We start from the raw sequence: 25205 nt of genomic DNA, 5'->3' as shown, positions 1-25205 counted from the left end.
GCACTCTTGTCCTGTTGGCTTGGAGAAAGGGAGACTGAACAGACTACATCCAAACTTTATTTTTTATCCTGACCAATTTTTGAGTTATATTCATGAAAAAATGCTCTGCCTTTCTCTCCTTGCACTTCTCTCTCCCATGGATTTTTTCTTAACACTCCTATAACTCAAAAAAGGCCATGCTGATTTTTTTTAATCTGTTAAAAAATGTGCTCCCTGAGCTGAAACCAAATTTCAGCCCAGAGCAAATTTTTACGGCTGGGTTATAAATCCCTGAAAAACAGGATTCATAATGGAAGTGCTGACACAGCCTTAACTACTATATAGCAGTGTGAATGGCGCCACTATAATGTCTATTAGAGATTCTTTAAAAAGTTTGCAAAATATTGTCTTGCCTTGCAGAGAAAAAGAAGCCAGAGTACTTAATGCCAACATAAACATGCTTTTAACCCATTATGTGCTAATTTGCAGAAAAGCTATTAATTCTGAGTAGGCACACAGAGTGCAGCACTGACAGGAAATGTTCTTCTAAACTCCTGTTTGACTTGTAACATGGTTTTAATCACTTCCATGAAACACAAACGATGGCTTCAAACTCTGAATGTTGCTCAGAACATGAGAAGGGTGATTACAACAGAGAGGAAAATGGGATTTTGTAGGCAAAAGGGCTAAAGCCAGCAGGGACAGAATGACACCAAACACTAAAAAATGGGCCTCCGTTCCTTGTCAGTTCGGGGACGATGGCTTCATCTGATTCACAGCATTTAATGCCTGTCAGCAGCTCACCACTATTTTATCTATCACAACACATACTACAGGTCAAGTTCACTTTCTATCAGGCAATGAGCATGTTTTCTTCTTCCTTGAACCCCGTAAGATGTTAGCACCTCACAAAGTCAGTTCTGCTGAAACGAGCTGTGCCTTGCTTTTACAGCCTGCAGTTGGTGTGCCTGAGACCAGAGCTAAACCAGCCCAGATGATCTACTGCTCCTGGGGGTCTGCTAGGCAGGGAAGGGGAGCACTGCCCTCTGACTAAAGCACTGCAAAGAAATAAAAGTTGTTGGCAGGGGTGGCTGGCTAGCAAAGTACATAAAAGGCTAACTTGAAAGCCCATTAAAAAAGTAAAATAAATCAGTCCAGGGTTCTATTTTGATTTTTTTTCTTCTTCTCTTCTTGCAGGAGCTTGTGCTTTCTTCCCCTGTGTAAGCATTAGCATCAATTTCCTGTGGGAATAAATGGGTGGGGGATAAGCTCTAAGTTGAATACTACAGGGACATTCAGCAACCCAGGACAGTGCTTGTGCATGATGTGCAGTAGTAGAGGTTTTTATGGCTTTCTGCTGCCATCAGTAAGAGATACTGTGTTAGGTCCAGTGAGTGCAAAAGCCCATATGCAAGTTGACCTCACAGTTTTGAAAAGAAGAGTAATTTCCATGAAGAATGATGTTTTTCTACGTTGCCACATTTCTTGCTCATGTCCTCAGTGTTGCCTTTGCAGACTTGCCTGACTCCTGTTCCTGCTATCTGCACTGGTCCCCTCTGCCCATGGCATCAGTGGCTGGGGCCAGTGGAAGAAGCAGAATGATGAGGAGCAGGAGGACTTTTATCTCTCCACATTTCCACAAGGACCTAAACAAGCAATGAACACTACAGGATTTATTGCAGCAGTGATTTATGTGATGCTCTAAAGAGGGAAGAAAAATCAATTTATAATCAAAATAGCACGGCTGGTACTTCAGTGGGTGAGGATAGTAAATGTGGGCACTAGTGTACCAGATTAATCTTTTTTGGATACTGATGAAAAGATACCAGTCTCCCTGGATGAGAAATAAGCATTGGCTGCTGTATTCCCAGTTGAAGATTTCATGGGCTTCCATGTAAAATGGCTCCATATTTTTTCCCCTAGTGAGATTATCTTGGGAAAAACCAACGTCACAGAATTATCCTGGTAATGATCACCATAGCAAGAAACAACTTGGGCCCTACCCGAAGAAGTAAACTACCTTTCAAGTGGCTAAACAGAATTTTGAGCAGTCCTGTCAATACAAAAGTAAGAAATGCTGGAGAAGAAACCCATTTTCTTCCACCCTACAGCTGCTGCTATTTCAGTTCTTTTTCCCTACTCAACACAGGAGCGAGCATTGACTGTGGAAGGCATTGACATACTAGCATAGCCAATACCCTAGTAAATTTCTAGGCAAGGAAGACCAAATTTCACATCCTTCTTTTAATTTGAAAGCTAGGACAGGTCCAAGGGAAGGAAAAGAGGCACCAAGCATATCTTCCATGTCAGTGCTGACATGCATGACTTAAACAAGTGTCCCTTGTCTGCACCAGAAGCAAGTAGTAATCTGAATTTTTGTCTCTTGTAACGGTGCAGAACACCTCAATACAGAGTAATGGACAGAAGGGCTGGGCCAGTCTGGCTTCAGAGGGGCTTTTTAAGTTCCTTGAGGCAGTTCCCACAAAATGTTTTGATTTTGACAGAAGACATTTTTCAAGTGAAATCATTTTCTGCTGGAAGATTCCTGACTACCACTAGGTTTAACTTTGTTCCTCTGAAGCAGGCAGGCAGTTATGGGCTCCAAGTGTCTCTGAAGACCAACAAACTTTATAGAGCTGCTGGAATGCCTGGCATTCCCATTTCAAATCTTTCACGTAAGCAGGGTACTGGAGCCAGAGGACAAATTAGTACCAGTACTGGGATCCAAGAATCCCTACTTCATTTTCAAATTATAAGGACATGCAGGACATTCTGCTAAACAGCTCAAGCCTCATGCCTTTCACAATCTTCTCAGGCCTACCAGCTGGGTCTCTGGGATACAATTTTCTGCTTTTATGCCATTCATATGGTTTTGAATCATTAAAACTGGTGACTGTTTCAATTTCAGTGTTCTCAATAGTGAAAACTACTTATGAGAGTAGCTACTGGCAGAATCCTATCCTTTAAACATCTAACATCATCCTTTTCATTTTTTAAAGTACCTTCTTTCACTTCCTGCTTCTGGTCTTGATTTTCTGTCTCTAAGTCATCCTGTGTTTTTGGCTCCACCATTTCTTCATCATCTTCATCCTCTAAAAAAGAGAAAAAAAAAGGAAGAAAAAGATTTGTTAGATTCTCCTCCTTAAGGGACCTGGAAATTGTCTGACTTCTTTACAATTATAAAATGGTAAGGCAAAGTGCCCAATACATGGAACATGTACATTTATGCTCAGAGTGACACTCTTAGACATTTCCCCCCTGACTGCAAGATAATCTGCTCACACAGGGCACCTGCCACTTCTGCTCCCCATAACTTCTCCTCTCAGATGTCAACTGAATATCTCCCTGACCTCGGATATGACTTCTTGGATGGCAAGAGGACAGATACAAATACCTTTCAGCCTGGCAGCTATTCCACAGCTGGGACACCTGCTATCCAGATACCTCATTTCCAATTCAATTCTCACCAGATTAATTTGTCTTTTGACCTACAGGAATAGGTTAAACAGAAAACTGACCTCAGGTCAGATGCCACTAGCAAGGAAACAAGCATGGCACAGTTCTGAAAAGTCATCGCCATCAGCTGGGGGAATATAGCAACCAAAAGTGGCATTTGGAGCTTAGGAACCATTCTTGCATTAATACAAATTTAATGAACACTAAAATTTGACACATGTCAGTTACTACTGCCAGATGTTTTAATGACCTTTCCTGACCTATGCAAATGCATCACTCCCTCCCCCTCTCTCCCCACACTCACATGTTCTCATTTTATTCAGGAGGGTAAACCATTCATTCCTTGATGTTTCTCTGAAGTTACAAGGGTTCTGATTGTCCAGACCAGAACATAATACAAGCAGAGCTGAAAAGACAGTGATGCACCAAAATGGCTCAGAGTCTACCTAGCCCTCATTACTTGTTACCAGCTTGTTACAGCAATGTGATCCATTTTTCCTGTGCTCAGGGCTGGCACCCAACCCACTCACACTTTTGAGAGGATAAAGACACACAGCTTTCTAGATTTTGCGAACTATGAGGAATGAAAATAGAGCTATTCTTAAAAGTATTTAACAATTAGGATGAGTAAATGCACGGGCTATGGAGGAATTATTTTGCAGTTATTTTGGAGCTTGACATACCACCAAGGCATAGCTAGCATCACTGGTGCCCTGTATTGGTCCAGGGCACAAGAGACCACATGTTGTCCTGGCCCTGGGGCATTCAGCCATCAGGAGAACACTGGAGTTTCTCTGGGGCTTTCTGAGCATCCTGCTGTCACCATACAGTTCCTCATGTCATGGTGTTTCTCTAGGCACACTTCCTGCTCTAACCTGCCATGTTAATGAGGAAAACATATCATGCTTCTCCAGCTAGTTGGTTACTGGCACCTTCTGCTGTGAAGGCTGGCTGTAATGAGTCCTGGCTTCTTGTGAGATGCTGGTGCTGACAGGTTGAATTCAACCAACAGGAACATGCAGCTGTATTTTGTTTTCAATAACGTAATAGGCACCGTACGGTTCCCACCACACTGCCTACCCTAGGACTTCTCCCAGAAGCCCAGAGGGGACATGTTGCTAGCTGCCATATGGGCCATTAACTTAAGAGTTGGACTCAATGATCTTTGTGGGTCCCTTCCAGACTCAGAATATTCTGTGACTCTGTGATTCTGCGGTCTCTTGGCTGGAGATCATGTCTCAGGCACATACTGTAAGGAGGTGTCTCAGCATGGACAGATGTGCTTTTCCCTATTGGTAAAATGAGGAAATCTTGGCATAAAATTTGCTATCACTCCCCTTACTGCTAGTGACTGCAGTGGGGAGAAAGGGAAAGCTCATCTCCCCAGCCACCAGGGAGGAGGGATAACCATGTGCTTCCCAAGCTGGAAAGGGAGGAGGAATCCAGCATGGATAAAGAGGCATTTCCAGAATTTAAAGCACTATTAATGAATGCCATTCCCTTATCAGGGATTTGTCAGACCATGGAACCTGAGGTGGAAAAAAAGGTAGGGTACTCACAATGCCTCCCTTTGGTGCCTACTTTTCCCTAGGTATCCTACACAGAAGGACTAAGGACGAGCTTTTAGAGAGCAAGCCAGGGCGGTTCGGTTTGGCAGGGTAAATACATTGCTCTGTCCACTGGCTGAAAGACAGATAGCATCCAGCACAGTCAGCAGAGAGCTGGTGAGAAGAGCTCTCCAGCTGTACACACACAGGAGGGGTAAAAAAGTTCCTTCTGCCATTGGTCTGTGGTGCTAGGGGAGATGGGGATGCATGGAAGAAAGGCACTCCCAGTTTCAAAGAACAGGAGAGAAGTGTGAGTGCCTGGTGCAGCAGGGAGTGAATACTCTGCCAGCCTCAAGAGCCATGCACACACAGATATGATCACAATGCTGTACAGATATATACACACAGACAGAATTATGGTAGATACTAATAAAACCAGCTCCTACAAAAGTTTTGTGAGTCTTGCATTAAAGGTTTTCATTCCCTAAAGCACCAACTTTTGGAGCTAGCTGTTTAAATATGGATTTTTGCTTCCATTTTTATCCTGTCTCTAACCTGCCAGCTTGTGCAGGGAAGTTTCAGAAGGTGAAGGGTTTGAGAAAATTTTCAGGCAGCAAACAAAAACTACACCAATATTCAACTGAAATAGTTGGGATTTTTAAGGCTTCTTGCAATGCTTTTTAATGCTTCGCTTGCAATTTGGTAATGGATAGGGATCATACAGCAAATTTAGAACTTGAGATTTAGTATCAGGTTTTCAGGTTAAAGTGAAGCAAAGTTATCCCTGTTTCTAGAAGTCCTTGATCCCTCTGATTTTGGGCATCGAATTATTTGTTTGTCTGTAGTCCTTTCCTGTTTCTAGTGCAGTGTAGGGATAAATGGAAGCAAGTAAAGGTTATTAAAACACATCATGCCTTTTTCCAAGAGCAGAAATATCAAAATAGTTTTACTGAGAAAGCAGTGCAAGAGTTTTTAGAGATTAGACACAGTTTAGATGTCCTTATTTATTTACAGAGAAATGTATACACATACACAGAGAAACTCAGCTAAAAGAATGATAGGGTTGTGAGTCAAATGCTAAAATCTTAGCAAATGCCAGAATTTGGATTGTCTGGGCACGATTAGCTCCTTTCCCCTCCCCACATGTAGGCATGATGACATAATTCTGGAATTTCCTCCCTCTTGAGTGGTTGGCTTCATTTTCTGGGTGCTCAGCAAGAGACACCTGGGGTCTGAAATGCAGAAGTGCTGAAAGCTGAAGTCAACTGGCACCGTGCTTTGAGTGGAGAAAGTCTTAGGGAAATTCTACACATGCAAAGGCTGCCACAGCTCCCTTTTCCAGCTTTCACTGAAAGTTGTCATTCTGACATTTTTGTCCTTTCTTCCCCTGTGCTTAAGTGCTTATGCAAGATGGCAATAATATTGTAAAAAAAAATAAATAGAATTCTCACCCTGCGTAGATGTTTTGCAGAGACATGTTCATCAGGATTTGTGGCATATTATGATGCTGTTGAGGAAGCAACAGCAAAACTAAACCTTGAAAGTGGATTAATGTTTTTTCTGTGTTCAGTGTAATACTTTGATCATGTGCACTAATGTGAGATCTGAGGCCAGAGCACTCAACGGAATAAGATAAAAAGCAGAAATGTTAAAAAACTGTTCCCTTACTGATTGGCTGAAGCAAGAATCTGTTAAGGAAAAAAGCCTCCAAATGTTATCATGCAATTAAAATTGTATCATCCTACAGATTGAAGAGGGCTAATCAAGAATGCCCAAGAAATCTGCGTTCTGGACTACCCAATGTTGCTTGGCTTTGCAACCTAAATGTTTATTTGACATTACATATATATATATATATGTATATATATATATATATATATATATATATATATATATCTCACACTATTACTACCAAAGTATGCATCCTCACACATGTTCACAGTACATACATTTGCTTTTGTTAAGTATGGTCATGCATTTGTGCATTTGACTGCACATACATACATTAAGAATAATGGGAAATGCTTCAGCATTCATTTTCCTGTGTTTTATTTAAAGGTGGCAAAGATAGCATTTACTGTACATTTACTGGAGAATCTGTGAACATCTACATGGTTATTCATTTCCACGTGTCTGCTTAGATTGCAATAATTTTCCAGATGAAGAAACTTAAGTATTTCCTGAACATACATAGTCTTTCCCTTTTCAGAGCATATCTAATATTAGGAAGCTTAGAGAAACAGCTTTCTAGCTGCTCACATCATAGTAGTAGGAGTCTTCTAGTCACATTTGGCAAACAGAGATGCTACCAGCACCAGCAGTAGTGTTACACCCTGTTCAGAAGAGAACAGGGTGTAACACTATCAGAACTCAAATGTCTATTAAAGGAACCACATGAAAAAGAGCTAGTAATGAAGAAGTGTATAACTGCCATGCAACACTTCTCCTTTGTAGATATAAAAGGACTTTGCAAGGAGGCCAGTTTTGGTATGTCTATTTACCACACAGAAGCTGACAGACAGACCCACTCACTGCAGATCACGCAGCTTAGGGAACACAGAGTGGGCTTCAGAGTTTCAGCCTAGAGTCTTGCCCACTAAGGCCACCCTGCCTTCTATAAATAAACAAATCCTCAATGGAAATGATCATTAAATGCTTGGATAATGATGTTTGTCTGCTGAAGCTGGTGGAGCCATATGTGGGATTAATATAGACTGAGATAACTGGATCAAAAATGTTTTCTTCATAACTCAGAGCTTGATGACTCTCCAGAATCTAGGAGGTGGCCAATCAGTCTGAACAGTGCTTGACAAAGTAAAAGTAGAGCAATTGTTTTCATTTTGGTCTTAGCTTGAACACTTCTGCTTCTGTTCCAGACCAGAAGTGGTCTTGTCTGTCTAAAAGCTTGTCTGTTTTTCCCAACTATAGAAGTTGCCCTAATAAGAGAATGACCTCTCCCTACAAACCTGGGGTTTTTTTCATCTGGGTGTAAATACTAATTTTCAAATGTTATCCAACCACTAGCTCCAATGAGCCTGCTCTATGCCTGGTCTTTGCCTTGGACACCACAACCACTTGCAATAGGTGGTACAGAGGAAAGCTCTGTGAATACATGGCCAGCTCCCGGGCAGCTGAAGAAGAAATGCCCAGAAGTGCTGAACTGGATCAGATATTCACAGAGAGCACAGATGATCTCAGAAAATCAGACCCTGCATTTCTGCAGTGCTGGACTATTTAATACCTACTTGGACTTTCCAGGGCTTTAAACCACTGTATTTATTTTTACAGCATATGAAAACATACCAGGCACATTCAAGACAAACTAGAATACTAGAATAAATAATTGCATCTGAGAGGACTACACGTGACATTGGCTTAGGGTTTTAATTCTTGAGATGAATACTGTATTGCCTTTTTTGGATTGCCAGTTTTAGGAAGTCAGCACTGGTACTGCTCCAATAGATTACTAAATAGCTGATTTTTGGGGGGATTTATGTAGTCATGGTCTCTGATCTGCTAATACATTAAACAGCAGGTAGCATGTTGTGCATTCTTCTTCAGTGGAGGATTTACACCTCCTCAGACCTGTGCCTCTGAAGCTAAGAAGTTGCAGCTTCTGTGTATTGTTTTTAGGATTGACAGCTATACTGAATTAGACTGATAGTTCTGGTTTTAACTCTGGGTAGGTACAAACAATCCCTTTGTTAAAGACACAGCTTTAAAATCACAATTTAATTAGCATCACAATTTTATATTTTATGGACTGAGTCAGTGATATATGAGAAGCCAGTGGGTTGTTATATGGGGCTTTACATCATCAGCCATGGATATTACACTTTCAAGAAAATCAAGTGTCTTCACAAAAAGCAGACTCCATATTTGCAACTATGAAATACCAGAAACCACTGTATAAGTTTTATATTTACAACTGTTCAAAATAACTTTGCTGCTACTATTACAAAAGAACTACAAACTGAACAAGGACAAATGGATTGTATTCATATTGGCATAAGCCTGGACCAAACAAGTTGAATACTGTTGGCATTATCCTAAATAGGAGTTAAAACACTGTCTTTCCTTTATGAATATGTTCTTTCCATCACTAGCAAAATATGCAACAAGCAAGAGAAGCCATATTTTTTCAAATAGGACTGCCTGACATTCCACATTTTTGAAAATCTATGATTTGCAATCTGGCTGAATGACCTATTTTTCATATAATGTCATTTTTTGAAATGTGTCCAGTTTTTTACTTTCATCTTTTGACTGCCCTTTGAAGCAAGAAGATAATTAATTCATCAGTGGATCTTGTTTGCAGAGTGGGATGTGAGACTGGACGTACATTGGGCACATGTTAGTCATCCCAGATGGAAATATTCTTGCATTAGGGCTCTTCTTGGCAATAGGCAGCTGCCTTCTAAAATGTATTTCATTTAGCCAAAGCAAGGAACACTACTCAGACCTCAATGCTGAGAAAAAACCCCACAGGTGAACAGAACTTGCCCTAAGCTCCATGAAACAGGCAACAAATTTCAGATGAGATTTTCATGTGAGCTGGAGCTTGCAAGTATATTTGCACACAAGAATCATATGCATGCAAGGTACTAGTGCTCATTATCCAGAAAAATACTTAAACGTGCATTGGAGGAACAAAAAAAAGCTCTGGCTCATCCCTGTGAAGTTCCCCATCCCTGTTGGGGAACACAACACTCCCAACATACCACCTTGTCCTTATGGACTAGCACAGAGTTTTGCTTTCCAATGGCCATCAGATGAAAAAAGAACATTAGAAAAAGAAAGGATAGAACTGATGAACTAATTTCTGGAACTATCTTATGACCATAGCACCTATAAAACTTAAACAGAAGTATATAATGTTCTTCCTTCATTTTCCACATACATTATTTTAATCCTGAAAAAAATGATCTGTCTGTTACTTGACTGCAGTTCTGCATGAGCAAGAAAAAAATCACAGTGCTACAAGAACAGACTGCCTAGAATTTTCAAACTCCCTTGATTTTGTTATCTTTTGTCATGTGTTGTTATCAAAGTACAGTGGTGCTCTTATGCAAAAGAGAAGCTTTGAAGATTGGTAAAATACAGGCTGTAGGAGTCATGCTACTTTTACCAGAGTCAAAGCTTATTGACTGAGTAACTTTAAAGAAAATATTGTTCCAAAATTTATGCACAAAATAATATAATGCTTCACACATTTATCATTTTAATCCAAAAGGCTGCAGGGCAGTTCTCTGTGAGATTATTTAGCCTAAAGTCTTCCACAGTAAATAGACGAGTAATGATACATCAGCTTTAAAAGTGCAAGACTAACAGAAAAATCCTATTTTTCTTGATTCTTGTAAAACTAAGTACATCTCCCATATCTCTGACACATCTAAGAAGGGCTTTCTGATCTCATCCCTTATTCTGCAATGCAAATTTGCACAACTTCACCCCTCATCCCATAAAGGGCAGGTGTTATTACCAGCCATTACAACCAGATCCCCAGAGTCCTCCTCTCAGGCTTCAGCTATCCTTGTACAAGCGCAATGAAGGAAATACGTATTTCACCCCAAAAACAAACACTTAGCCTGGCTGACTGAGAGAAGTCATTTAGTTCAGAAAATTTATTTTGCCTACAACATAGGCCGTGCCTGTGCTATTGCCACTTAAAAATTTGTCCTGAAATTTACTACACTTCCCTCTTAAAACAAGCACACTGTAAGTAATTTTTACTCAAGATTTCTTCTCAAAGCTCTCCTTAACAATTACCACATTCAATTACTCCTGGTCAGGGGATTCTGAGGTCCCCAGTATATGATTTCTCAAAACCATCTCTTGATCTAGGGTTACACCACTCAGCTCCTGTCCCTATGCCTCTTCCTGACTTGTGTTTGCAGTCAGATTTCTTTTTGGTACATTATGAAGACAGATCTTATTTTTCCATTTTGTGACAAATGATAGACTAACAGAGCCAAATGGCAAGAAAATGTCACAGAAAAATTTGTTTTACTGTAGCATTTCGCTCAACTCTTTGTAGCCCTGACTGCAAACCTTTGCAGTGGTTCAAATGTTAGGATCACAGCTTCAGAACACAATCGTTTCTGTACCAATTAAAATGGAAAGCTGCTTCTGACTCTTCAGGGAAGCATTTCTCTAACCCAAGAAACTGATTTTCCAGTTCCTTGGCCTGAAAACAGTTTTCAGTTGTGGTGAGAGTCTAAGAATTCAAAGTGTCCCTTGTTTTTAGTTTCTGGTTGGTCTAGATCAGACGTGGATTTTTCTCTCCTCTTTTGGGCTGTTGCAACATCACACTGGTTGAAAGCGTTTTTCAGTCCCCAGAGAACTAAACTGCAAAGTACCCCACTGGAGTCATCACCTCTTCTAGCTGACTCCCTTTTCTCCTCTCTTTCCCTCTCCAAATCTCATGTTCAATTCTATTGTGCTTGAAAATATTCCAGCTGGAAGATGTTACACAAAAATAAAAGTACAGAAGTTTCCTTTCCTCGGCCATGGTTGGGCCTTCAAATAAAAATGCCAACATGAAATAATGTTTGAACATTAGAAGCCTTACAGTAGCATTTACAGACCTCCAGCTCCAAAACCAAATAGTATAAATTTAAAATACCCTGCTCCAGCATAACTGCAGTTAACCTTGAGGAAGAAAAAGATGGAGACCCTTTATTTCTGTGGATGAAGAAGGGGATTACTAAACCATGCAGATTTTCACAGCCTCTGAAACCATTGAGGATTTGTTCCTGCTGTGCTGCTGGAGGAAATCATGTCATGCCAGCAGTGTGAAATGACTCCTGCCCTGGGAAAGGGCACTGAGACACGTGGCAAACTTCTGGATAGGGCCTGCTCAAGACATTTTGAAACACTCAGATCATGCAATAGTGTTAAATCACAAAAACTTAAGTATGTTAATGAAAACCAGTCCCCACAAGCTATGGCATGAGCAGCAATTGTAAAACAAAAGCTGCTTTCACATTAAACACACACACACAGATGAAGTATCTGGCACTTACACTGCCCCTGATACAGAGGTCAATCGTGGTTGCCTCAGCTGGGCACTAGGTACTTAAAACTTAAAGTACAATGTAGTCCAAGTGAATTCTGTGGGATCATTACTTCTGACATATAGGGAACTAGGACTTCTCTCATAGACTCATTCATTCCAAGTGAAAATGACTTTTGACTTCACTGGCCACCTCGAATATTTTCCACTGGGTTTTTGCACAAGTAAGATTACAAAATGTAGCTGTTGTAGAAGAAATTAATTCTCCACTTCCATATTGTATCTCTGCTCACGTAGCCATACTAATATGCCTTAGGACAAATTCTCCAGCCCTGACTCTGGATTTAACTTCTCCTTCAGGTATTAGCATGAGTTCTGGCCTTTCTGAGTTTTTCCTTTGTTTTTGAACATGAAATAAATATTCACTTCAAGGCCCAGAAATCATCTGAATGGCCACACAGTTTTTTGTATGACCACTGTTTAACTTTTAGTGCCATCTTTTCCACAAATCTCCCCATCCCAGTTTTATGGCATTTTATGAATAAAACCCAATGCTTAAGATGTAGCATATGTTTTTGTCACTGAAATATCTGACAGCATGCATTTCTACATTTACACACAAACCTCAACCGACAGAAATGGAGACAAGGCTGCTAATATATTAAAACTGGAAAGGATAATTGGAAAAAACAACTATATTCATAAACAATTACCACAGCAAATAGACAAAAACTCCCTCTCTTTGTCTCCTTGACACACACAGGCATAAATTTCTCTCAGCACTTTAAAAATAACCATTAGTCATATGGCAACTGCATTTTACATGAGCAAAGATTAATTTCAACATTTTTCTTAGAAAAAGGCAGGCAAAAAATACTTTATTAAAAATTTTTAAACTACAAAAGAAACGCTGGGTCAGGGCTGGATGAGTGTGTGCTCATTATTTTTATGGGCAGTAAACGGACCCCACTTAATTCTGTTTCCCACTGACGCCACTTCACCTTAGTCACTGGTGTTAGCCATCATTTGCATCAGCGTATGTGAAAAAGGAATTCCCTCTGACAGTTTTGAACTTGCCATATTTTAATTGAATTTTCAATTTAATGTTTTTGTTCTACCACACTGGAAGAGGAGAAGCTTCCACTTCTGGACACTCAGTTGCAGGGGGGTATCCAGGCAAGCAACACCTTTTGGTGGTAGAGAAGCCAGGGCAAAAGCACATCAGCTTCTTGCCCAAAGTCACTCCTCAAACAGCTGTAGATGACAGAATAAAATCCTGGTCTCCTGATTCCTAAACTGATATTTCACCCACTGCTTCTCCTGAGGCATGTGATCAGGGCTGCTTTGGAGGCTGCTGAGCCCTCATTATGTTAAACCAGCTGTTAAAAAACACAGCCGGTTTCCCCCAGCTGCTTGTTGCAGCCTGTTGGGAGAGCACCCAGCTCCCAGCACTGCTGTCCCTGGGGCTGGGAACCCCCTGCCCACGCCCTCCACCCTGACCCCTGCCTTCACCTCCTGCCTCCGCAGCCCCACACCCCTCTGCCCACCCCGCTGCCTCTCGCCTCCGCTCCCACCCTGCCCACCCCTCTTCTGCTCAGGGTCACACTTCAAAGTCTCCCGTGCCCCCGGGAAGGCCTCTTCCTTCCTCCTGGCCCCTCTCCAGCCTCCCTGGCATTTGGTCTTCCCAAAGCAGATATCAAAAATCCCCTACTTGCAACCAGGGGCTTTCTGCATGCCAGGAGCCCTACCCACCTGCAGATACCTGTTTGACACAGAAATGGCCTCTGATTTGGATTCTCAGATGAACTTCTAGGTTTTTCTGAGAACTTGGGTTGTAAGACATTAATTAAAAAAAAAAAAAAAGAAGAAGAAAAAACCAACCCCCATTACCCAAGTTCACAATTGCTATGGTTAAAATCCCATTTATCTGTTGCAACTTGGAGTATCAGGTATGTTTTTATGTGTTTAAGCTCAACACACTTCAGTAGGTTCAGATGTCTAAACAGGCAGACTGCACCTGCAGTTGGGGTACATGGGAAGATTCAACTGCACCACAACCACCCACTGGAATATGCTGCTTTTCCCCCCTTTTCACAGTTCAGACTCATCAGGAAAATAATTTCTGTGGCTAGTTTATATCTGTCCCTCTTTGGAAAATGGATGCTATGAAGTGCCGTACAATGCCTGCCTGTGAATTAAAACCCTTCCTTTTTTCCCAAAACACTGCCAAGACCCTCTCCTGCAAGCTCTTGGAAGCTCTCAGCTACAGACAGGAGATTTAAGTCAGGAGAACCATATGAAAACAGATAAAAAATGCTGGGTTATGCTGCCTCATGATTCTGTACTTGAAGAAGCACCTCTGCATCAATTTTTTTGTTTTGTTTTTTGTTTTTGTTTTTTTTTTGTTTTTGGTTTTTTGGGGTTCTTTTTGGTTTTTGTTTTTGTTTTTTTGGGTTTTTTTTGGTTTTTTTTGTTGTTGTTGTTTGTTTGGGTTTTTTTTGTTGGTTTTTGCTTTTTTTGTTCTTAAATAAAAGAAAGAAGTTGCTGGCTTCTGCCCCTGTGTCTTTTCACTGTAACACAGCTCACAGCTGTGAATTTACATGTGTTAACTTGGGATGCCACAAACCAGGCAGCACTGAGGTTGTCATCCTGATCTGAGGAAACACAACGTGCATACACGCCAGTGAATTCACTGCTAGCAAAGGGTTTTGCTGTGATAATTCAAAGCACATTATGTTTCAACAGTTGACTCTTCCATCTATAGCCATGGATAGATGGCTAAATCACAAAACATGGCTAGATCACAAAAGCCAGCAATGCTGGAGTCATATTCCATCAAAAAGGTGCAGCTCCATCAAATCTTTTTCTTTTGCAAAATAATGCCACTTTCTGTGTGGAAGTGGGGAAATTATAAAAAGAAACCAAGATGAAGAGGCAGTCCTGGAAACATTAAAATGGTCTGTTCTCACATTTTCTGAGTGGATTTTTTGGAGCCTTCCATTAAAAAGCACTTCTTTAGACTACTTTAAAATATGAGGTAAAGCAAAGTAAAATTGAAAGTTTTCGATTTTGTTAAGACATAGATGTTTTCAGTAACCAGACTGGAAAATAAGGCAAAATTTTACTTAAGGTGCAGTGTCAGTACATCGGAGCATTCCTTCAAGCTGGTACAAAATTACATTTTGAAATTTGAAATTTCACAGCACTGCATGAAGGAGAGATTCTCTCTGGGCCTGACTTTAAAGCAGCCACTGCCTAAGGGATGCAGTCATACTTGAGTGGTAATTTTAAAATCTGATATTAAAGCAACATAGAAGCACACACTTGATTGGGGATAAGGATGTCTTTCATCAACATAATGACAAAATGTCTATTCCTGTGATCTGAGATTCCCTCTCTTAAGACTTCAGGTTAATGATTTCTTTTAGATGGGACAAACTTCAAGTCCTGCTTTCAGTTCTGAGTGCCTGAAGGCAAATTTCACATCCATGTCCTGAGAACAAGATAACAGATAGTGGTAACAAACTTGATGCACACCTAAAACACAGCCCAGTACATCGAACAGGAAATTAGTAAACAGGTATTTATTGCTTTTGAAGCCTGATCCTGACTTTTTACATTTGCATGTAGAACTCAAAATTAATTGGACAAATGCATTATGAAGTCAGAAAAGTGCAACCAATTCGTCTTGATGGCTCTTGCATGGAGAAAAATTGCACAAGCCACGTCTGACCAGCATCTTGGAAATCATTGTCCTAGTTGCCTCTATAGTTACATGGTTGGATAAAATAGGAAAAATCACCTCAGCAGAGGTGTTTGTTTTGGGGGTAGGTACTGGGAGTAGTGCTAAATTCAGCAGCCACAGCAGAACAAATAGAAATTGTGAGCTTTCCACTACATTATTGAAACTTCATTCAAAAGGTGGAGTGTAATGTTCTTCCAAGATGGATAATTCACATAAGCTGTGTGATTCAAACACTCATGTCTCCACACAAGCTCCACACCACCTTGGGATTTATGTTTTATTTCAGTTTTCATCAGGCTGCTTATGAATGACCAATGACAAAAGAGCATGTGTGCATTTTTCTTTTTCACAGGTCCCTGTTAATGAGGACTCTGTTGCATTAAGATAGTCAAGATTGTCTCTGGCAAAATGTGTTGAACCAAGGTGTTTGTGCCTGCATAAAATTAAGCCACAAGTAAAGCACTTACTTCTGACAGCAGATTTATAATAGGAAAATCCCAGCAGGAATGAAGAGTTACAAACCCCCGTTGTAGCCTTTTTCATAAACTTCACCTTGATTTAGTATTTCAAACAAGTAGCAGGAAAGGCTAACAGCAGAGGTAATCCTATCATCTTTTCTCCAACAGCTCCATTCCATCTTTTTGACTTCCTCATGCTGCTAACATGAATTCAAATCATCTGTGTTTAAAGTTAAATACAGTGATTGACAGATCTTTGTAGTCTCAGTTCATACTGAAGATTATTCTAGATACCTATCAGTTATTACTACAAGCCCTGTCTGATATTCAATACCTACAGGGAAAATTGTTTTTAACAGTGTAATGTCTGATCTATTTTGAAAGCTATTTTAAAATAAGAAACTAACCATAACCAGGTGGCTAAAATCTAGACAGGTTTTTTTATAGCTTGATTTTTGGGGAGAGAAGGTTGAAGATAACAGCAGAACTGTCTTACACTGCAGTAACAACCACGATTCAGAGCAAATCAGAGATAAAAAAGCATTTTGTTTTGATTCCATGATGTCAATTTCTGTAAAATCACCTATTCCAATTACAAAGGACAGAGGAAGGTTTAGGGGTTTGCTCCTAGCTCTTAGAACAGTACACGCTGCTACAAAGTAATTGCTTCCTTTTATGAACACAAGCTCTATTGCTGTGCTAGAAAACTGGGATGCTGGAAGAGACTTCTGGATGTACTAAAAATCTTACTGTGGACACAACTGCGAAACAAAATATCAAAGGCAGTGGTCAGACCAGTCATCATGCTCAAGGAGCTGTGATGCAGAAAGGCAGAAGGTCCTCTTCCACGAACACCTGCTGTGCCCAGCTCTGCCAGCCCCACTTGCTGCTCCAGCTACAGCATTCCAGAACTGGCTGGCTTTGGGCACAAGGAGATAGATCAGCTCTGGGTGGGAAAGCACTCTGGTCCATACCCTGGGCTCACAGGGAGGAAAGTGGAAGCACTGCTCTCTTACATGGGCAGCTCAGCAAAGGTGGAAGCTGGAGATGGGTGGCCAGGCAATGCCCATCATTGCTTCCATGAGCTGACTGCTCCACTTCTTCCCCACCACTCCATTTGCTGCTGAAAGAGTTTGAGTCAGTTCTCGCCTCATTCTCTCAGTGCTTTCCTCCACAGAACTGAAATGTAATAGCAGGGAAAGTAGTGCAAGAGAAGCAGCTTAGCACAAGCAGCAGGCAGGATGCTGCCCTCAAACTCCACCACTTTTCAGAGCTCCCACCAACATGACTGAGATCCCACACAGACCTATGTGAAACTTGGTTAACTTTGTGCTCCTGGTTAAATGGTTCTGAAACTGTTAGACAAGGGCTTAACAGTGTTGCTCAGTTCAACAAAGTCTTTTCTGATTTTGTGACTGGGATGTGAGGGGCAAGCACAGCTAGTGTGTTTTGGCTGTAAATCACGGTAGGAAAAGAATAAACAAAACTGGGGAACAGAACTTGTGTTAGTCTTGGGTTAGTTGGAATGGTTCAGGCTGCTAAAAATTCCTAGTGGCTTTTTCAAGATTGAATCTACCCCTGGTTGTTATTATTTGTGCTTAGGAATGAAAAAAGAAGTACAGAAGAGTTGAAAATACAGACTTTATAAAGCCATATTCAGACCCTTAAAACCAAAGGCAGCAATGGCATCAGTAAATACATCAGTAGTTTGGCCAAATCAGAAAGTTACAAAGATGGGCAAATTCCATCAGCAGAATGACAGCTAAAAATAATCTTCCATGGAAATGTGCACGGAAGTTCATTTTTCATGCAAATAAAATCCAATTGGTTTTTGCATTCTCAGTATTACCCCATTTACACTTCATGAGAGCTTGAAAGAAGTTGATGATTTAAATAAAAAGATCCTCCTCTGTTTGTCAAGTTGTCATTTTTCCATCTGCAAATAATGAAACATAAACTACTCTGAAAGGGAGAGAGATGGAAGGGAATGTGTTCCATGGATCTGTGGAGAACCACATAGAAACATATACAGAAAAAGAAGCTGCAGCACGGAGCACTTCCTGACCTCCTCTTGGCTACAAATCTAAAAGAAGTCTCCAAGGCAAGAAGCATGAAAGAGCTTAAACAAGAAACCCTTCAGAAGTACAGCTCTTTGCTGCATGAATACCACAACACAGGGAAAATCTGCTGTGTAGGAGTACAGTCCTCCCACTTGAAAAGAGCTGGTAATGCCATCATGTCACGGAAAGATTTTCTTCATGGCATTTGTGCATTGAAGGCATTAGCAAAGTGGGAAAAGTGTGAGCTGACAACTGTGCGAAGAGCTTCTTAATTACATTGTAAAGCATGTCTCATTTAAGCATGCAGCAGAACTAATGTTAAAAATACATGTCTTCCCATATAAATGGATGTGAAATCAGTGCAGGTTAATCTAGCAGATAGTGCACTCCAGGGCTCCTTACAAATAGTAGGAAGTTAAGTTTCATCAACAGCACATTAGTGTTGCTACCACTCCAGCTTCTTTCTGTAGCAAGAACTCAGTCCATGGCTGGATCTTGATATAAATCAGTCCATGCTTCAGCATTTGGCCAAATGTTTTGTCTGTACTGCCTGTTCATCGTTTCTCAATTCACAGACTCCCAGTTTGGGATGTGTTGACCCTTTCCAATTTAGCCATGTCTGGATGTCTGCTCATATCTCCTGTGCCATGTGTTTCAACCAATTACACCCAACCTGCTGGTGGTGGTGACATTGGAGCTCGGATCAGTGTCTTGATGTGCTCCCACCCAAATGAGTTTCTCCATGTGGGGATCAGAGCTGGCTTCCAGGTGTACCACACTGCAAGCCAACAGCTGGGCAATATGGAGCACCAAGGCATTCAGCCTTGAGCAGAGGCTCAAACTGGGAACCCTTATGACAACAGAAAGATATAGTCCAAGTGTCAGATGAGAAATGAAATTAGGGCTCTGTGTTTGGGTCTGATACCCTACACAAAAGACCTTTGATTTGGTCTGAGTGACCAAATCAAAGTCTTCAGCACCCAGCATGTGGGTAAGATCTGCTGGCTTTTGAACTAGGACCACTGCCTCAAGACCACACCAGGATGATGGGCTTTGCCATTAATGCCTGACTTCCCAGATGTGCTGGAAATTAATATGCTTACTCACACTATTTCCTTTTGTTACATGTTGGTGAATAGCTGCCTCCATTTCTGTGCATGTCATTTTTCTCATTTCAGCTGGTGTATCTGTCACTCTGCAGAGCCTGCCTAGAACTGTAAGAACCAGAGAATATCCTACACCAATTAGTGACACAGACACTTGTACAAAATCCTTACATTAAATAAATACCAGAGTGCACTTTCCCCTGCCCGTCTGCACATAGAATTCAGAATTAAAGGCCAGACTTGCTTTCTTTCCCTGCCTTTGTAAAACTCTAACTAGCATTATTCCCCTCCTGCCCCCTGATTCTTCAAATGGCATTTTCCTTCACTGGCACGCTTTTCAATTTGGGAAAGCCTTTTTCCTTCCTTCACTTGCCGTGGAAGTCCACTGTAGCACAGCCAGAGCAGGAGCTCTGGCTCTTTGTGAAGCTTGCACAAGGTGGGGCGTGCACTCGCAAGCTCCCACACACACGCCCCAAACACGGAGCCAAAGCAGCGGGGCAGCTCAGCCCTCACCCTGCTTTGGGCTATGCTTTGATACAGCAGGCACCAGAGCCTTGCAGCGCGGCAGCAACAAGCTGCTCCAAACATGCTTTGTGTTTTATCTCCAGAGGAGGTGTGGTGGAAGCACAAGGGATACTTTATCATAAAATGCTGAATATTTAAGCCCTATTCCCCTCCCACCACCCTATTTAAATCAGCAATGTAGTTGGGATGAAATACAACTCAGCTTTCAAACATTTTCTTATTTAATTCAATTTACTACTAGATTGATAGCTAAACTCAAAACAGATTTTACCCCTTTTCTCCTGGATGGGGAAATAGAGATGACCAAGTTCCCTTTGAACTTGGTTTAAAATGTTTCTGTTTTTTTCCTATTAACTAAAAGGAAACAAACAAAAAAAAGCAATTATTAAAGTGGTCTGTAGTCTATTTCCAGTACAGGATTCATTGACAGGGGGTGAAGAGCTGAGTCACCCCAAGCCTAAGGGACAGGTGTTTCTAGTACAAACACATCGGGTGGCTGTCTCAAAAAGAGAATAAGATCTTGAGTGAACTTTTTATTTTTAGGAGCAAGCTTTCTCTACATTAAGGTGTGCTTTCTCTAAGTTAAGGTGTGCTTTGGGTGGTAGGAATTGTGATTTGGGGATAGGCAGCTCCAAGAGCCATCCATATAGATAAGGAGCAGACATGTAGGATCACAAGAGATAAAGGCTGAGAAAAGAGAGCACTCAGTCATCACATGTGTTGTACTAGTTGACTTTTGGGAGGAGTAACACCAAAGTAATACTTGAACACCTCTTTTGGGAATGACATGAGCAAAGGGGAATGGAAATTGATAACAAAACAGTTTCCAGTTACGTAAATGCCAAAATTCACCAGGTAGAAATTTCTAACAGTCTAAACGAGGAACAGTGAGACTTCTTTTTGAGTGATCCTTCAGCAGAATGGAAGATGTAAAAGGTTGTGGACAGAGGGCACACAGTTCATGTGAAGAAGAATACTGCCACAGCCCAGCTTGGACTGAACTCATGCTGCCAACAGCTCTGTTCTTAACCAGAGACATTTAATTTTCACAGATATTAATTTTGCCTCTTTCATAAACATTCATTGCATATTAATACTCTTTTAAAATGGTTTTCGTTCAGATACTTCTCCAAAGTTTGCAGGACTTAATTTCAATATCTATTTTTTTCTGAAAGTACACTGGAAATACAAGAAAATCCTTCTGCTCTCAAAGCTCCTCTCAAAAATTTTTTTTCATGACTTTGTTCAAGTGCAAAAGGTAATAGAGGAAAACGATGAGTAGATGATCTCCTGAGGTGCCTTCTGGACTCAATCATTACTTGATTCTGTGAAAATTGACTACAAATTACATTAACTGGGTCTTCAAACACAAGAGATGTTTAAATTTTGGTCAGATGAGATTTTTTATTTGAACATTCCTATTTTCAGCATTTACTAATTAAATTCATTTTATTAGTAAATGCATTTCTGAACAAACAAGCACTGTCACAGTGTTTGCAGCTGAGGCCTCTGTTCAGTTCTTTTTGAAAGCCTAGGACCAGTGTGCTCTCCCTGCAGTTGCAGTAGCCTGTACCCAGCAGGGGAGTGGAAAGGGCTGTTCTTTTACTTCTGTACTTCTTCCAGAGCCTACAGTAATGAAAGACATCTAGAACCTCCTTCTGCATTTCATTTTCATTCAGAGGCCTATTTTACACACCCCAAGCACAGCTCTATTTCACACCTCTCTCATCATTTCAGTGAGTGCAAGTCCAGGCACAAAGCAGGCCTGCTTCTGAAGGACTCAGTCCTGCAATGTTTGCTCATGCTCACTTTTGCTCTGATATTTAAATGCCTCCCTTCAGAAGTACTTTACAATTCCAAAGTCAGAGTGAACTGTTTTGTGTTAGGAAACCTGCTCTATCCTCACTAGTAGACCCAGACTCTCTTCCATGTGCACAGGAATGCAATAAACACATAAGGAGAAAAAGATCTACGAGGAAAATCATTTAGAAATCAAAGGGTCATAATATACCACTTAAAGTATTTTGTGGATTAAATTACTGAATAATAATGAAAGATGAGAGACTAATGACAACCTGGTCCAAAGACCTCTATTTATACCCAGGCCAAACAAAATGGTAGGCAGGTGCAGTGTATCCCTGAATCCATAGAGAACTTCTGTCTGCCCCTCACTTTTCAATCCCATTAAAGTTATTATACATGCTTTTGTAAAAAAACAAAAAATATTTCCCAGAGTTAACAACAAATGTATTTTATCTTTAGTATTTACCTCTATCAATTACATTTTTGGCAGTATTATAAAACAATGCAGGGCAAAAAAAATTCCAATCCATTCTAAGTAGAAATCCCTGCAAAATTGCTTTCATCTTTGTTTAGAGGAAATCCTAACAGACTATTAAAATATCTTCTTTTTTTTATTATTTTTTCTTTCTTCCTGGTGTGAACAATCTTCTGAAATTTTTTACTCTTTTAAGAACTTGAAAACTTTTTATTTTGTTCTCTGTTTTGCCACAATTTTGTGTCATCACAAAATTGCCAGAACAGAAATATTCAGCACAACAGCAAAGAAAAATCCCCAACATTTATTTCCTGCCTCCAAACAGTTTTTTAAAGTTCATGTTTATGCCTTCTCTAGCTCCTGTTCCAAAGGTTCTTCTATTCTTATACAGCTTTTTATTGCACATTCATACTTTATTATGCTACTTGTTCTGTAACAAATAGAAAAGCCCCAATAAACCGATTTTCTGGCAACAAGTTGTCTCATTTAAAAATTCTTTAAAAAGTGGGGTGCTGGAGGGGGGGGGGAAAGATGCCATATTAGAAACTTACAGCATCACACAGTTATTTTATTTCCACCAAGTTATAGTTCTTTGTGATAAAGAACCACACCAAATGTACCAACAAAGATCAGAAGACTGAACATAATGGTCTTTCCAAGCTAAATCATAAACAATGGCACGTTTATTGCAGTGTTCAAGTTTTTAGAAAGAGTAATGACTGGAGAAATGAATGATACCAAGAAATGGTCTTGAGCACTTTTATGAATCAAATTCTGTCTGATGGCAAGAAACATTTGCTACCTGAAAGCTGTTCATCAGAGTATACAAAGTACAAAGGTAACTTTAGTCCAATTTCAAATAGACAAAGACCAACAACATACTTCAATAACGTTCTGTACATTGAAGCATGGTGAGCCAGGATAGACATAAAGAGTAGTAGACATTTAGGTAAAAACTGGTTTGTCAAAGAACTTTGATGAAATGCAGCTTCTGATACAGAAAGGACATCATCTTAAGGCAATTTCAGGACACCTGCAATTTTTAAACTCTCCATACAACATATTTTAGTGATTCTCTCTGCAAGTGACATAGAGCAAATGCAGCAGACATCACTGCAAAGTGAAGCCCTATAGAGAGGAACACACTTTAAACCACTAAAAAGAGTGGGAGGAAAGGAAAGAATGGGAGCTCAGCTCTATAAGCCTTTTTTAGGCCAAACCCTAGAAAATCAACCGGAAAGGCTGCGTGCTCAGCACTTTGGGTAACCAGGCTATTTGTTTAAGTGCCTGTATACAGATTTATGAGTCAAAGTTTCAGCTCTTTATAAATCCTTAAGCACAATGGCAGAGGGTTAATATTTCACAAGTTGTCATGTTTTAATTACAGGAAAAAAGATTAGGTGCAAATCTACATTGTAGAGAAGATTTTCAGAAGACCTCCATACCAAACAAGTCCCAGTATGACCACCTTGGGGCTTGTAGAGAATCAATTACAATATCTACTTATCTTAGACCTAAATAAGACCTAAATGTATTTACAGCCATGAGCCTAGGACTCTCTCCCTAAATGCACTAAAACAGGTAATTTCTGTGCCTACTACTTTTAGATGGGTTGTATAAGACTTGCCCCGTCTTTAAGGTCTCAGCTCTGCCCTTTCATCTCAACTGAATTTCCCTATCACATGGTGGTTTTACAACTCTTACTTAGTCTCAAAACTGCCATTGCTATGTGAGAGCTGAAAGGGCTGCAGAAGACACGGGTGTGCCAGCGGTGACCTGGATGTGTTGCTCCTTCCCAGACCTGTCAGTTGTCCACCAGACCACTCTTCTTATGTGAAGCCACAGTCTTCAACACATCCCCAAATCAGGGCCAGGTTCAAAATACTGGGTGCTGCTCACACGCCTTTTCTTAGAGGAGACCATAGCACCATATTTCTAAGGACCACTGCTTTCTAAACAAATGTGTTGCTGAAAGAAGTCTTGAGGAGAGGGGTGGAGAAAGGAACTGGGGTGGGGGGAGAAACCAAGATGAGGGGGATTGACTAAAACCAACCTAAGGAATATTTTTCTTATTCCAGCATGAAATGTTGACAGAATTAAATGTGGGATTAAAAAAACCAACCTTCTAAAGCACAGTTTCATGTTACCTCCGCAAGAGTTTTGATTCCACTTATGAGACTTCCCAAATGAAAATGCTGGCTGTGTGCCTGCCTCAAAAATACATTTTTTCCTCAGCAGAGTGGGTTTGCCAGTTGTCAATGCCATTTCTTTGCTAGCCAGCAAAATACGTTCATGCTCACAGCAGGCAATTACCATTCTTTTCTCTACTGGTAAGGGGCATGACTTCACCCTTCATCCAGGGCTGAAGATCCCTGGATCCTTTCTGTATTGCACAGTCTAGTTAGCCAGTGTAATTAACCCTTAAAGCGAATGGAATAATTATTTCCTTTCTTTTTAAAGCAAGTTTAAATGGTTTCATCTGAGAAGGGCTTTACAAAGAGGTGAATCTGTTTTACACATTTGTGGCCTGTTCTGCTGGGAACAGAAGCTCCACTGCAGTGAGGCTGCCTCGCAACACGGCTCAAAAACCTCTGTTAGAGGCAGCACTCTGAAAACAAAAAACACCAGCCATTGGATCCAAAACTTCTTGAAGTTAATGGGAGCCTTTTAATTAGTTTCAGTGTCTTTGGGGAAAACCCTTAGGGCAAATATTCTTTTTTGAAACTTGTTCTCCAACTCGTGGGGCTGGGAGGTGGTATTTTTCATGCATACACAACAGTGCGGCAAATGCTCCCAAAGTGCTCTTATTACAAACCTCAAACCATACCGGGAAAAGAAGGAAAAAAACCCCAGAGGTCTCTGGATTACAAGTCTGATCTGCTTTGTCTGATAAGAGCGACATTATTCCAGTGAACAGTGAATGAGATAGTGCTAACAGAACTGGACACCACACTCACTGTGAGCCAATGTGGAAATTACTAACACTAACCGCTGAAAGGGGCCACAGATATATAATCAAAAAAAGTAAAAAGAAAA

At 40.6% G+C, this 25205-nt stretch overlaps 1 protein-coding gene across 4 annotated transcripts in view; it reads right to left on the bottom strand.

The window, feature by feature from the left end:
- The window catches only part of DYNC1I1 (dynein cytoplasmic 1 intermediate chain 1), a 187016-nt gene that overhangs the window by 81258 nt on the left and 80553 nt on the right, over positions 1 to 25205 (bottom strand). For all 4 annotated transcript variants that reach the window (XM_054641548.2, XM_054641558.2, XM_077175111.1 and 1 more), the window contains exon 7: positions 2982 to 3071. In XM_054641548.2, coding sequence (XP_054497523.1) covers positions 2982 to 3071 — 90 coding nt within the window. The remainder of the gene's footprint in view (positions 1 to 2981; positions 3072 to 25205) is intronic.

This window comes from Agelaius phoeniceus, chromosome 1 (genome assembly GCF_051311805.1).
Source record: "Agelaius phoeniceus isolate bAgePho1 chromosome 1, bAgePho1.hap1, whole genome shotgun sequence".
NCBI lineage: Eukaryota > Metazoa > Chordata > Aves > Passeriformes > Icteridae > Agelaius > Agelaius phoeniceus.
Note: the sequence above shows the minus strand (reverse complement) of the source record. Positions and strands in the feature narration are given on the sequence as shown.